The sequence below is a fragment of the Triticum urartu genome, chromosome 6, assembly GCF_003073215.2.
Source record: "Triticum urartu cultivar G1812 chromosome 6, Tu2.1, whole genome shotgun sequence".
Taxonomy (NCBI): domain Eukaryota; kingdom Viridiplantae; phylum Streptophyta; class Magnoliopsida; order Poales; family Poaceae; genus Triticum; species Triticum urartu.
In genome coordinates, this window is record NC_053027.1 from 524801516 (window position 1) to 524816942 (window position 15427).

General features: G+C 49.8%; 1 protein-coding gene across 2 annotated transcripts; it reads right to left on the reverse strand.

The window, feature by feature from the left end:
- Positions 1-245: 245 nt before the first annotated feature.
- Positions 246-10193, reverse strand: LOC125514865 (COBRA-like protein 7). Of its 2 annotated transcripts, none has more exons than XM_048680232.1 (4): positions 9887-10193; positions 8585-8968; positions 712-996; positions 246-619 (listed from the first exon to the last, which is right to left on the reverse strand). In XM_048680232.1, coding segments are annotated over exons 1-3 (666 nt in total). In that variant the 5' UTR covers positions 9888-10193; the 3' UTR covers positions 246-619; positions 712-715. The 2 variants fall into 2 exon arrangements, with proteins under 2 accessions (XP_048536189.1, XP_048536190.1); XM_048680233.1 differs by having other exon boundaries at positions 9895-10190.
- Positions 10194-15427: the final 5234 nt, after the last annotated feature.

Below are 15427 nucleotides of genomic sequence, written 5' to 3' on the forward strand. Positions count from 1 at the left end.
TTATATATTTAACTTCTGTTTCTTAGCATTCATATGGTATATACAAATTTTACTGTAAATAATGTACTGCATAAACACATGGCTGCAGTCTGAAAAGGTCACCGCCAGCGAACATTGATGCTTCTAGTGACATAAGTGAGTAGTGAACAGAAAGATATAAGTTAATTTGTATATACCATATGATTGCTAAGAAACAGAAGTTAAATATATAAAAGCATCCAACATAAAGATTCACACCACACACATACAGAGTACACAAACATAGTCATGAGCATCCAACAAAAAGAGTCACACCATATGAGTAGTCACTATGGTGTTGACAACCAAAACTACATGAAAATGCATCCAAGCAAACCACCATAGTCATAAGCATCCAACAAAAATATTCACACCACACATACAGAGTACACAAACATAGGACAATATTGTTCAAAAAAAGGAGGCACATGCCAAGGGAGCCGCCTCAAGTGGCCTTGCCATGCCTCAGCGCGTCGGTATCAAGTGCCTAATCCGGCTCTGGAGGTGGTGGAGGAAGTGGAGGCGCCAAGCAGAGAGCCATCGCCCGAAGACCTGCAACGAAGATGTCGATGACGTCTCGTTCCCGGGGGCGGCGCCAGAGCTGCAAATAGCCACACAGTTTGAAATATCATGATGGGATGAGAAATCTGCCAACAGTGCATCTATTTATTACAAATGATCACAAGTAGTTACCTGCTCAAGTCAGCAGAAGTCCAAGCACCAAGACGGCCCCTGAGGCCAGCCACCTGTGCCCTCCTGAGAAGCGCTGAACAGGGCTGCTGCTGGGCAGCTGGGGGAAGTCGTCTGGTGGCGGCATCGCGCACTCGCTGCCGTCGAAGTATATCTTTCTAGGCAGTGCCCACCCACCAGAAAAGCTAAAATCCTTGCCCTTCCTCAGCAGGACCTCTGTCTGCACAGTACCATCCTGGGGCAACATCTGGTTGAAGCGTGGGAGCCCCCAGAAGAGGCCTGTGTCGTCTGCAAATTCGAGATGTTAGTCTTGCAAGAATTCAGAGTACTCCAAATGTTATGGTATAGTATGCAGGTTTGAAAATTCAGTGCACATCTTGGAAACCTAGCATCACATCTTGGAAACTTCTACTCAAGAAAGATCTGGAACTGTTGAAACACAGAACTAAGCAACATCTCATTCAAGATTATCAGGACTGGATTGAAACAAGAAAAGAGACACCTCTGTCTTTGATCATTTTGGCTATGAAGGAGTTGCCATCTCCCATCTCGTGTGGCTATGACTATTGTTATTATGGGTTGCTGGCATATATATCTTTTCAATCAGAGGGGCCACACGGCCCCCATTTTCATTACGAAAATGGAGTCACAGCATACAGACCAAGTCCCATACAAACTTAACTTCGATGCCTAACATATGTAACAGGAAAAACTACTCCTATATCTTGAGGCACTTCAAACTGCACCTACAGGATGCTACAACAAAAGAACGAGCCCAAAGCTCAGCCACTACATATGCATGCCTAACATTCTTTTGCATTAGGGAAAATAAACTCCTACAACCTGAGATACTAAACTCCGCACCTACAGGTTGCTGGCATATATGGATGCAGAGGAACAACAAGTATTTAATCAGATCAACCCTAGCATCGCATCTTGGACACTTCTACTCAAGAAAGATCTGGAAGCTGTTCACAATCTAGTGTCCCGAGCGACGAGAGATGTTTTCAAACTCGGGCGAGCCGTTGGGGGCGGTCCTAGGTGCCGCGGGCGGCGACTCCGCTTCCCCCGGCGACCTCGCCGCGGCTGATGCGTGGGTGCAAGTTCGGCGGGGCCCGAGTGGCGCCCCGGTGTGCCCGGCTCCGGTGTGCTCCTCGGAGTCGGGGCGGGGGGTGTGCGGTGGTCATTTCTGGGCCCTGGCGGCGGACGAGTTCGACGAGGATGGGACTTCCCCGCCGCGACTGGCTCCCCCGCCGGCTGGCGCGACCCTCGGCGACTTCGTATAGGTGGCGGTGGCAACCGGCGTCGGTCGGGGAGAACGTTGTCGTCGTTTCGCCCCGGGGGGCAGTGGATCTCGGGCTACGGCGGTGCGGTGCTGGAGACCACCGACGCCCTCTGCGCTGAGCCCGCGGGTGGACCGCGCCCCCTCGTCGTCCCTTGGCCTTGCGGCGGCCTCGGCGGCGGTCGAGGAGTGGCCTTCGCTCCCTCTCGTGCCCGCGTCGGCGTTGTTGTCGGCGGCAGCGGCGCAGGTGGCGACACGTTAGGGTTACCGCTGTCGGGCGGGGTGGCTGCCTTGGGCCAGCTTGCGCTTGTTGGGCCTGGGCCGGCCTCGGGCTGTCTTGGGGCCCAACCGTCCTCAGGGGTGGATTCCTGTGGGGCTGCGGGGGGCCAGGTGGACGCTGCTGCAGCTGGGCCTGGCTCGGCTGGGCCATGTGCCTCTTGGCCTGTCCAGGTTGGTGCCCGCGAGCCCTGGCTATGGCTCTGGATCTCACGGGCGCGAGGGGGATTGGGGTCCTCCTCCCCCTTGGTGGGGCCAGCAGGAGCGAAAGAAGAAGCGCAAGAATGGGGCGCGGTGGCGCGAACTGGAGCGCAAGCCGTAGGAGCACCCACTCTGTGGTGGGGGCCATGGGGATCCGTTGGCCAAGAAGCCGCGGGCGTCGGCCGTCCCGCTGGCGGTGGTGCTGCCAGACGCGCTGCGCGGGTCGGCGGACACGCCCATTCCAATCGAAGAAGAGGGGGACGAATGCTTCAAGTGCGGCAGGACCGGGCATTTCCAGGCCAAGTGCACCTTTCCTCCCCTCTGCGTGATCTGTAAGCAGGAAGGGCACGCCTCGGCCTTTTGCCCGACGCGGGGCAAGCATCTCCACCTTCAGATCATGGGAAGTGCGATACCGGGTGAAGGGTTTTTCTGCTTGGACTTCGAGGAAGAAGAGGAGGTGGAGGGCAATGATCTCCAGGCTGCCAATGGGGCTATCTTGTCGGCGGAGCCAGGGAGGCTCTCGCTGCGCGTACTCAAGCAGGAGTTGAAGCACATGTTTGCGGGGGACTGGGATTGGCAGATCTCTCAAGTGGGTGATGATGACTTCACGGTTACTTTTCCTTCCGCGCATCTGTTGCACATGGCTAAATCTAGTGGTAAACTGTTTCTCTCTATCAATGATATTACGGTGCGGGTGCGTGATTCTATCCAGGAGACCATTGTGCCTCTCTCCATGCCGGAGGTGTGGCTCCGTCTCCATGGCATCCCCAAGAAGTACCGGCGCGTCGACCGCCTGATGGAAGGACTGAAGATGTTGGGCAGGCCCATTGTGGTGGACGAGCTCTCACTCATCCGGATGGGACCGGTGAGGATGAAGTTTGGATGCAAAGCTCCGGACAAGATGAATGGCTTCGTGCAAGTATGGTTCAATCATGATGGCTTTGACATCAAGGTGGAGGTGGAAAGACTCCCGAAGCGCACGGGTGAGGGACCAGTGGCGCCAGGTTCTGACAAGGCTCCTCCCCGCCCTAGCGACAAACAGGGCCAGCCTGGTTCGGGGACCGGGGGTGCGACTGGCCAGCTGCAGGCTACGCCCGTGGCTCAGGGAGGGCCGGGTACCGCCATTGCCAGCCACCAGCAAGATGTGGAGATGGCCTGCCGTGACGAGGAGAATGAGGACAGCATGCCGGACACGTCGATTGACACAGAGACCTGGGATATGCTGGGCCGCAAAGCTCTCGCGCTCGTCGAGGACAAAGAAGTGGCGGCGCCGAGAGCGCTTGCGATTGCGGATACGGCAGGGAGCAGCCCGCCACCGGCGCGCACGCTGCTGGGGGGATTTTAACCAGTCGAGTTGGCTGGCGCTGGCTCCATGCTCTCGGGCGCCCCGGCCTCCCCCAGTCTGCTGGGCTCTGACACGGGTGTGGTGCTCAACGAACCATCCATGCAAACCCCGTTGTCAAGCCGCCGCAGCGCGGGGGGTTCCGGTCGTGCTCCCAAGAAGACGGCTGGACGCAAGCCTTCGGCCAACCCCGCCGTGCTTTCCCTTCCTTCGCCTAATGCATCGGCGTGCGTGGACCTGCAGGCGGCTCTGGGCTCTGCGGGCGCATCGGCCAAGGCTCGGCGCTCTCGCGCTTCTCCAGTGTCCCAGCGCGCGCCAAGTGCCCGGGCCAAGGCACAGCTGGGAGAGCTGTCATCCATGGAGAGCGCGCAGCTGCGCCTTGCGGAGAAGAATCTCGAAACTGCAGGTAATCCCCCCCCCCCCTCCTTTAAGATTCTGAATGCTTTTACAGACCCGGAACTTGTCTTGATCCTAGATGATAGCGGTTTTAAAGTAGGTGCGGAGAGCGGTGAGCTAGTGTCGTTGATTCTTGCTCGCGAAGATGCCCAAGCGGCTCTGGCCGAAGCTGTCGTGTTGGCAAAGGCCAGGGAGGCCTCTGCCACGGCTCTGGTTGTGCCAGACCCTGTAGGGTCTGTTGTGCCGTCGGGTGGGGCTGCTGAAACCAGGGAGGTGGAGGCTACCCCCTCAACGAGTCGTGTCCCGGCTAAAAAACGTGTGGCAAAACCGGTGACATCCAGAGGGGTGCGCCTTCGCAATCGTATTATCTGATGCGCTACCTTTTCTGGAACATTCGGGGCTGCGACCACTCTGGCCGTCGTACCCAGCTTAAGGAGTACATTGCCCGAGAGTGTACTGACGTCGTCGCGCTTCACGAAACGATTAAAGCTGATTTTACGTATAGAGATTTGGCAGCTTACGACCCCCCTTCATCGTTTTGTATGGGGCTGGGTGCCTTCTGTGGGTCACTCTGGCGGTCTTCTTGTGGGATGTAACAGTGATGTTGTAAGCTGGGATGTGGGCTCGTTTTTCATTGCAGTTACGATTAAACACAGGATTTCTCTTGTTTCTTGGGCGATTATTTGCGTCTACGGACCGGCCGATCATTCTCGGGCGGCTGATTTCTTGGGTGAAATCCAAAGCTTGGTTGGGGCCAAGCAAGCCGCCAACGTCCCCATTGTCCTTGGGGGCGATTTTAACCTTATTCGCTCGGGAGCGGATAAGAACAACCATAATATAGACTGGCCTAGAGTGAACTTATTCAATAATACTATCGTGGCATGTGCCCTGCGGGAGATCGCTAGGACAGGCGCTAGATATACGTGGACCAACAAACAACTCATGTGTACGCTCGTGGCAGAAACGCGTATTGGGTCGGACCACGTGCCGCTGATCTTAGCCTCTGGGGAGGACCGGATCAAGCGCAGCCCTCGTTTCTACTTTGAAACAGGGTGGTTTGAGGTCGAGGGTTTCAGTCCCTTGCTCATTGCGCGCTGGGAGCGTGCAAGAGCTGCGGTCGGCTGCTCTAGGGGTCCTCTGGACACTTGGATCTCGGCGGCCGGTGCCCTTCGTGGTTTCCTCCGTGGGTGGGGTGCAAACCACGGGAGCGACGCGAAGCGCGCTAGGGAAGCTATAATCGCTGAAATTAAAGCCCTCGATGCTCAAGCTGATTCCAGACCCTTCCTGGAAGCAGAATGGGCCAACCGTTACGCACTTGAGAACCAGGTGCTTGCCGTTCTTAGGGAGGAGGAGGAATGCTAGCGTCGTAGGGGCGGCGTCAAGTGGATCACCAAGGGCGACGCGAATACGGCCTATTTTCACGCCTTTGCCAACGGCCATAAACGGAAGTGCTCGATTTTGAGACTTCAATCCGATCAAGGGCTGTTGGTTAGTCAGGCCGAGATCGCGGCCCACATCTATGACTTCTTCCTCAGCTTGTTCGGAACAGCCGAGGAGAAGCCCTTACACCTCCGGGCTGACTTCTGGGGAGAAGATGCCCGCGTGTCGCAAGCCGAAAATGACTTCTTGGCCTTGGCTTTCTCCACGGAGGAGATCGACGAAGCGGTGAGAGCAATGAAGATTGACACTTTGCTTGGCCCGGATGGCTGGCCGGTCGCGTTCTTCCGCCGTTTCTGGCCTGTGCTTAAAGACCTCTTTTACGGGATTATTAATGGTTTTGTGTTAGGTACGGTAGACGTTTCGCGCCTCAACTATGGTGTCATCAGCCTCATTCCCAAAGTCAAAGGGGCCGACACTATTAAGCAGTACCGTCCCATCACTCTTATTAACGTGCCTTTCAAGATCAACTATAAGGCTTATGCGACTAGACTTGCCCCGGTAGCGCAGCGCGTTATCGATCGCAGTCAGTCCGGTTTTCTCAAAGGTCGCAACATTCTCGAAGGGCCGATAGTGTTGCAAGAGATCGTCCACGAGCTTAAACGCACTGGGCAACCGCCGTGCTCCTCGAGCTCGACTTTGAGAAAGCATACGATCGCGTGAACTGGGAGTTCATTCGCGAGGTGCTGACTCGGAAGGGATTCGAGCCAGGCTTTGTTCACCGCATCATGCACCTGGTCTCGGGAGGCCCGACTGCTGTGTCGATTAACGGAGAGGTTGGGAACTTCTTTCGCAACAAACGAGGACTCAGGCAAGGGGACCCCTCATCGCCTCTGATCTTCAACTTTGTTGCGGACGCCCTCTCAGCCATGGCTAAGGACGCCGGCCACATCCGCGGTGTGGTTTCTCACCTTATTCCGGGAGGACTCACGCACCTTCAATATGCGGACGACACCTTATTGCTCTTTGAGCCTGACGATCATAGCGTAGCCTCGATCAAACTCATCCTCCCTGCTTTCGAACTCATTTCCGGCCTTAAGATTAATTTCCTTAAGAGTGAGGTGATCGCCATTGGGATGGACCCTCTGCTCGCTACTCGTGTCGCCAACTTGCTTAATTGCAAGCTAGGGAACTTTCCAATTAAGTACTTGGGCCTGCCTATCTCGAATAGACACATCTTTATTCTTGAATGGGAGCCCTTGTACGGCAAGGTGGCGAACAGGGTTAGCCCCTGGCGCGGCCGGTTCCTCTCCTCAACGGCCAGGCTGATCCTCACTAACTCCAGCCTCTCTTCCCTTCCTCTGTTCACTATGGGCATGTTCTTGCTGGCTGATGGGGTTCATGCCAAGCTTGATACCCCCGATCCAAGTTCTTTTGGGAAGGAACTGGGATCAAAAAGAAGTACCACCTGATCAAATGGGCCGCGCTCTGCCGCCCTAAGAAATTCGGGGGCCTCGGGATCCTTAACTCCGAACTCATGAACTTCGCACTCCTAACCAAGTGGATTTGGAAACTCTCCCAAAACGAGCAGGGGCTTTGGGCAGACATTCTTCGCGCCAAATACTTCCCTGATGGGAATTTCCTCACTTCCAAAGCTAAGGGTTCACCTTTTTGGAATGGGATCCAGAAAGTTATGCCTGCCTTCACATTAGGAGCCAAGTTCTGCGTCAACAATGGTTCCTCAACGCGATTTTGGCTGGACCATTGGTTTGGCACGGAACCCTTGTGGAAAAGCCATTCCGCTGCCTATCAGTTAGCCACTAACGTTGATATTCTGGTGGCTGACGCGCTTCGCACCAACCCACCCGTTGTATCCTTCAAAAGACCCCTCCTCGCTAACGAACGAGCCTGTTGGGATGGGCTCGTTGCTGCTTTGGCGGGAGTGGTCCTTCGCCCTGAGGCCGACTCGGTCTCCTGGGCTCTCTCGCGCTCTGGGAAATTCTCTGTTCAATCCCTGTACAACAAATTGACCGAGGGACCGACCCTGGACATAGCTAGGGGGCTATGGAAAGCGTCTATCGCCTTGAAGATCAAAATTTTCTTGTGGCAGATGTTTCGGGATCGCCTGCCCTCCTCTAATAACATCGCTCGTAGGAACGGGCCTTCCGATGGCTCTTGCGTTCTATGCGGACATCACGAAGATGCCAACCACATCTTTTTTAATTGCTACCTGGCCCGCTTTGCCTGGAGTGCGGTTAGGGAGGCTTTCGATCAGAACTGGAACCCGCTCTCAGCTCGGGACCTCCGCGCTATTCTAGCCACTCATAGGGCGGTTTTGGCCGTGTGTTGTGGAGATGTGTGGGTGCTTTGCCGTGGGTCATCTGGACTACGCGCAATAAGATGGCTATTGAGCACAAATTTCCTTCTCACCCGGCTGACATTATCTTCAAATGCCACTTGTTCCTACAGACATGGACGCCGTTGGGGAAACGGCGTGATGCGGATCGGATGACAGAGGCTATGGAGCGGATACGGTTGATCCAGATCGGCGCCCGCCACTAGCTTGCCGTTGGATGCGATCTTTTGGACTGGCCGCCTGTGCGCTGCTTCTTATTTTCTTTCCCTCGCAGGCTTCGGCCGGTAGCATGTAACGTACCTTGGCTGCGGCCGTTTTACTTTATGCTGTTCTGTGTTGAACTTGTTAGATTATGCCTTGTGTGGGCTTTATTAATTTAAAGCCGGACGCCTCCGGCGTCTTCATTCTAAAAAAAAGAAAGATCTGGAACTGTTGAAACACAGAACTAAGCAACATCTCCTTCAAGATTATCAGGACTGGACTGAATCAAGCTTTTAGTCTGTTAAACTCTTGATTTATACATGTTTCCTATAGCAGGAATTGGCTAGATGGGATCACCCATCCTTTTTCTTTTTTGCTCCCATTTGTATATATACGTTTAGTTATATTAATGAAAGAGGAGATATGAAAGATTTGAACAACGTACTGATCGTGCCGCGCTGCACAAGCGGCTCGTAGGCGAAGCTGAAAACTTGGGTCAACTCCTGTAGACTCGGGTGCTGGACGACGATGTTCCAGTCACTGTAGTTCTTGAACCTGTTGAAATTGTTGATCGACAGCTTCACCCGCCAGTACTCGGTGTAGCTCTTCTTGACGTGCCAGTGCACCCTTATCGGGCACATGTGCCCGGTGCAGCGGATCTCGGCGTCCTGGCACTGCGGCGCTGTGGAGGTCCCAGCTGGGCAGGCGCCGCAGGTGCAGTGGGGGCACTCCACTATCGTCCTGCTGTAGAACGTGGACAAAGAGACGCAGCACGCCCGGAACGGGCCCACCGCTGTCTGCGAGTAGAAGCAGGTGGCCTGCCACATCACTGCACACATTGAAAAAAAGAATAGTCATCGGATTAGAATTAGTCATGTTGAGGCAGAGCCAAGATTTCTCAAATACTAGGGCTAAAACTAAGCGGCTATAAATAACGTCTAAAATCACACATAACCGTGTGCATTAGAAGCACACCAAAAAATCACAATATAATGAAAGATGAAGTTCATTCTTATCAGAAGAGAAAATTCGGTGAAAACATGTGAACAATTTAACGAAGTGCGTCATTAAAAAAGTTGACACCAAATTAATGAAGACATGATTCATTATTCGAGCCCATCGTTTCTTCATTAGCAATCACAAAAGGATCTAGATATGGACATAAGTTCTTCTTTGTGAATGGACATAGGTTAAGTTAACTGTTCATACAAATTTTGAGGACTTATATATTTAACCAAAGAAAATTGACTAAAGTAGTACAATTGACACCATCAACTCATTAATTTTTGACTGACACAGAAAACTAGGGAAGTAAATTTTAGATGATACAAACTAGAATCAGTGGCAGAGGTACAAAAAAATTGTTGGGCGGGCCAGAGTACACATTTTTTTTGAAGTACTGAACCATATATAGTGTTCCATTAGAGATATTGGCCACCACTCAGTACCTTGTGTTCTCACTGATTACAAGATGAGCAGATGCATAATTGCATATGTATACTAGTCCAAACCAAAATAAACCATGGCATTTGACCATCTATATACTACTCCAAACCAAAATGACAGTAAACAACAATGCCTTTGCTGTGAATTTGTAAGCTTCAAATCAACAATTTTACAACAGTACCAAATAGACCTTGAATGGATTATTTGGACAATTTGGGATTTGGGGGAGGGATGATTCAATGAACAATGACCTATATGGAATTTAGTGAAAGAAAATCAGAAACGATTCAACTCAGTTTACTTGCGCACCACTTGCAGGGATTCCGAATTTCAGATGGATTGGAGAAGGAGTTGCCTCCCAGTCCCCGCCGTCCACTACTGTCGCCGTTGCCGGTTTTGCTCTCGGCTCATCGGCTGACTGGCTAACTCGCTGGTGGGCCGTCTAGACGAGGGGTGGGAGGGACCCAGGGAGGCACTGATTTGCGCAGGTGGCCGGTGGCCGGCGCGGCAGCGGTCGGCGGCTGCGCCGTGAGGCGGCAGTTGGTGGCTGGTCCTGGGCACATCCGTTGTGTCCTCTTTTTTTTTCGAGGAACGACTGCTATGTGCGACTCTGTGTCTGTGTGTGCCGTGCCGTGTGGTGGAAGGGTGACGCGTGTTGTGGGCTGCACCAACGGTGGGCTGGCCGGCTTGGCATCATGCCTATAATTTCCGGACTAGGCCGGCCACGGCCCACTCCTGGACTGAAGAAGCATGGACTGCCTGGGGCTGGGCCTTTACCAAGTCTAAAATTCAGAAGAAAAAAACAGGCCCAATTTCGCCCCCCAGACTATATAATAACTATCTAAAGGAAACTGATACACCTAAAAAAAATCTAAAGGAAACTGATTTGCTCAAAACATAAATCTAAAGGAAACTGATGATTCTAAAATAAAAGATTAAAAACTTCCTGACAATCAATTTCTACAACGACATCTTGGAGACCACTTTCTATGGCAAAAAGAACAGCATCTCGGCAAGCTAGTAACTCTGTAGATAATGGATCAGAGATAGCCTGATACTGATGAAGCTAGATAGACTGGACAGATTGAAGTTCATCAAATGAACAGCTAGCTAGATAGATTATGCTAGACAGCAGATCACCTTAAAGATAGACTAGGCTGATTGAAGTTCATCAAATCAACAGCTAGGTAGATAGATTATGCTAGATAGATCACCTTGAAGATAGACTATCCTCGTACGTCCAGATTATGCTAGCTAGATAGATAGACTAGACCGATTCAAGTTCATCAAATCAACATTCTAAGGAAACTGATGAAGCTAGAATGCTAGATAGACTAGTAGAAGAAGACGTACTCAGCGCCTGGACGTGCCGGTGCTTGCCGATCCGAGTCCTCGTTGGAGCTACCATTGTAGCGTTACTGCACCTATAGCCAGGCACCCCATGGCTGAAGTTGAAAGGCTTCTGGGGGATGCCGTCGCTCGAGGACTTGAAGTTGCCGACGTGCATGAGGAACGCCGAGGTGGCCGCCTCGCTGTTCTGTGTCAGCGAGGACAGCACCCCGCCCCGGCAGCAGTGGTCCACCTGACGGGCATATGGCACGCCCCGCGCCAGATCAACCATCACCGGGTGCTTCTCGCAGCTGTGGGCGCCCACAAATAGGCTGCAGTTGCCTTGCTCGGTTGCCTCTGCGCCGGTCGTGTCGTAGATCACCTCGTCGCCGGCCCAGAACCAGCTCAGCCTCCACCCTGGATCCTCGACGTGGCGGTAGAGCTGGTAGTTGTGCAGGCTAACCAGGACCTGCATGCAATAGAGATTTTGGTACGGTTAGCTCTCATTGATATAGAACCCTTTCTTTACTAGTTTATTAAATGTCACAATTGCTACAAAAAGAAATCAAAATATTATGAAACAGTTCATAACATCTGAAAAAAATTCCAGTAATTCTAATCACCTTCATCGATCAATCTAAAAAAACTTCAGCCCATTTTGTCCACTAATTTTAAAGTTTGGACATTTTTTTTGTAAGATTCAGCCAAATTTGGCTTAAAGTTTAACTTATCTATTCTTGATCATACAAAAATACTCCAAAATGGCCTAAAACTTTCTCGGATTGATCAGGGAAGATAATTTTTTTTTTCAGATTTTAGCAGAAAAACAGATATATTTTTTAAAAAGCTCAGATTTTTTAAGCTTTGAAATGTTTATTTTTTTCCAGAATGCTAAGCTGAGCTTAATTGGCTGTCCCTCTAGTCACGAAAACATGGGCTACGTAATTAATTAGAAGTTTTGTATTTTTTAATGTTGGTCCCTCTAGTCACTAAAACATGAAAATCCCTATAGTTGAGGTTTTGTGTTACCTCAGCCATGCATATAGGTTATGTGTTTGTGCAATTAATTTCCTCTAAGAAGATACCTTTTTCTAGAGACATTAGAATAAATATATAGACTACAAGCTAAGCAGCAACAATTTTACCTTGTAGCTTTCCTTTATTTCCTGGAAATCCCAGCTTATGGTAATGTTGCCGGTTGGGTCGAGGACGTCGTACGCATCTCCTCCAAAAACGCAGCACAGCAGCACAAGGATCAGTGCCATCCTGCAGATTTTTTGAAGTTAATTAAATTTGAACACATGCCTATAAAATTTATAATCCATAAACTAAGAATAGACAAAATCAAAGAGCTAGTATGCACAACAATATTGTATGAATCCGACCTCATATCTTTGGCTACATAATTAAACCGACCCAAGCAAGTAAGATTTATAATCCATAAACTAAGAATAGACAAAATCAAAGAGCTAGTATGCACAACAATATTGAATGAATCCAACCTCATATCTTTGGCTACATAATTAAACCGACCCAAGCTAGCAAGTAAGATTTATAATCCATAAACTAAGAATAGACAAAATCAAAGAGCTAGTATGCACAACAATATTGTATGAATCCAATCTCATATCTTTGGCTACATAATTAAACCGACCCAAGCAAGTAAGATATCCAGATTTTCCAGAAGTAATATGGGCCAAGACGTGTGAGACTTTTACAGCCAAGTTAGCATGAGACTTGCAACTATTCATCACTGCAGTTTCTGCAACGATGAGATCAACGGCGTTTTTCGCTGGCTTGCTAAGAAGATGGAGTTGAAAGACTTTCAGGACTACCATGTACATTTTCCAAACATGGTGCACCGGCGGAGAGAAGTCCTCCCCCTGTGCGCCTGCACCTCGCCAGACCCCCCGTCCCCCCTGTGCTGCTAATTACTTAGCTACATTTTCTTTTCATTAGGAAAAGGTTTAGGTCAAGCCACATGGCGAAAGCGAAGTTAGCTTGAACTGGATCTTCCAATGTTATTAGTTCTCTACAAGCCCACCAGAAGAACCCAAACTAAATCCATATTCTGATAAAGTTCTGCTACACGAATCCCACCCAGAAGAAAGTGCTGAGCGGATCTCAAGTTGCAAGTTGCAACATGATCTGCTCCGAGCTAGCAAGCAAGAGACGACGAAAACCAACGGAAATCAAGAACTGCGGGAGGAGACAGGGATCGGTACCTTCTTCCAGCAGCCCATTTCTCCATCTCCATGGGCAGACCTCGCGATCTGCGGGAGGATCCGCAGCAGATTTGGGTCGAGTTGGGAAGAGAGACCCTTGGCCGTGGGACTTCAGCTGTCGATGGCCACAAGGGTTCTGCCCTCTCCCATGCCATTTTAGGTTACTACTTTGAAACCTGATGAGACATACAGTCGCATTTACTCCATATCCGAGATGTTGGATGATGGTTGGTGGGGTGGGTGCGGCATACATATGCAATGTAAATTGAAGACGCGAAAATAATACTAGGCCGAGGGCAAGGAGAGTGGATTTTTGGAACCCGGATGTATTAGAGGACTTTATTTTAAATACTTTGAAAATCACATTTAAAGGTTTCAAAAAATTCCGAAAAAAATTCTACGTGATCATATGAATGTATATTACACATGTGTAAAGTTTGGTGATGACATAAGTAAATATACAACCTATACAAAAATGACAAAAATGGTGATTTTCAAATAGTGAATAATACATGCACTGTTCATGTTTCCAAAATCATGATTTTGTCATTTTTGTGTAACTCACATGGTTACTTATTTCAGCATCAAAATTTACACATGTGTAACATACATTCATATAAACATGTTGATTTGTTTTCAGAATTTTTTGAAACTTCAAAATAGCATTTTGGCACAGTTCAAAAAATAGGGCTCCAATGCACCCGGGTTCCAAAGTGACTTTTTGGAGGGCAAGCTCCTTTCAAAAAAGAGAGGAAAAGACTAGCACAACAATAAAACACATGGTTCAAGACTTCTGGTGCAAACGAAGTGGTGGTGAGGGGTGGGGGGTGTTGGAATAATCTACCTCTAGCTTAGCAAGTTTTTCTGTTATAAGCCAAGTTTGTTATCACATGGAGTTATTTATCGGGCGGTGCGAGGACTCGGTCCGTGCGCTCAGTGCCAATGTAGGATCACCATGCGCATGCTCCACATTACTGGATTCGCCTACTTTGCCAGGTTTCTTGGGAACTCGGCAGAGCACATAATCCCCGCAAAAAAAAAAACTCGGCGACTTCTTCGCTGAGTTCTGTACTCGGCTGGACACGGGTCAGCAGTCATTAAATTTGCCGAGTCGGGAACTCGGCAAACATTCAGGCTCGCATTGCCGAGTTTTGGCAGAAAGAGAACTCGGCAAACTACACCGTCAGACGAGATGGTCGTTGACAGAGATGCCATGCCACATGGTACAAAGCTCTGCCGAGTTCTGGTGGGAAAAACTCGACAGACAAGCGTTGAATTGAAATGTGCCGTGTGGCAGTTCGTACTACTCAGGCCCCTGCTGTTGCCGAGTACTCCTTGGTCGAAACTCAGCAAACTTTCTACGAGTTCGGGACTCGACAGAGTCCTATCGAATAGGAGCCCGACATGTGGCTCTTCTGGTTGCTCGGTTTCTACTCTCTGTCGCATTCACCACATCAGAATCTCAGCGAATGTTGAGAGCGAGCTAACAGCTGAATGAAGATTTCCGAGTTCTGATCTCGGCATACGTTCCAAGAAAAAGGTTCCCCGAGTTTCAGCACTTAGAGAAAATCTGACCATGTTCTGTTTTTGTTTAACTAGTAAACACGCACATGCAACACTTAATCTAACTATTGAGCACCCCTCAAAAAAAAATTTATTGAGCAACTTTCTATGATTTTTATAACACTATCTATACTAAATATAGCGAAATGAAGGAAGGAAGCACATACGCACAATGCCTGAAAATGGCGAATTGTGTACATATCATTTTATTTTTTATCTTTCCTAATAGATTTATGTGCAATGATAAAACAGTGATTTGGACGAGTTCGCATTGCAAGACAGATAGTAATTTTTAGAAATGGGCTTGGCCCATTAGCAATTTCTGAAATCTCAAATCAGCCCATGAGTTACTAAAGTTTAGTCTCATACCACTAGTTGAGAAAGTGTTGGACCTCTTTATATAGTGGTTCTCTCCACCACTTTAAATGCGCATGAATGATCCGTCAAAATCCGGTCTGTTGCCTTGCATGGGCGGAGCTTCTTTTTGTTGGTTTGAGATCATGATCAACATTATGCCGCGTCTGGTCCTATTATACCGCTACCGGCCGTGGCCAAAGACACGTCGAAAACACCTAGGGTTTTGCCTCATCTCGCAACTTGCCCGACACCGTAGTCTACTTCATCCGAACCCTGTTGTGCATCGGCATGAGGGAGAGCAAGTCTCTATAACCGTTCGTCCTTGTGATTCTGCATCGGGAGAGGACAAATTAGGTTTTTGGGAAGCG

Bases quoted from the DNA above. Each gene is read 5' to 3' on its own strand.
- LOC125514865 (XM_048680232.1), bottom strand. The intron at 997-8,584 runs GTACGTTGTTCA...TCGAATTTGCAG, and splicing joins TGTGCAGCGCGGCACGATCA to ACGACACAGGCCTCTTCTGG.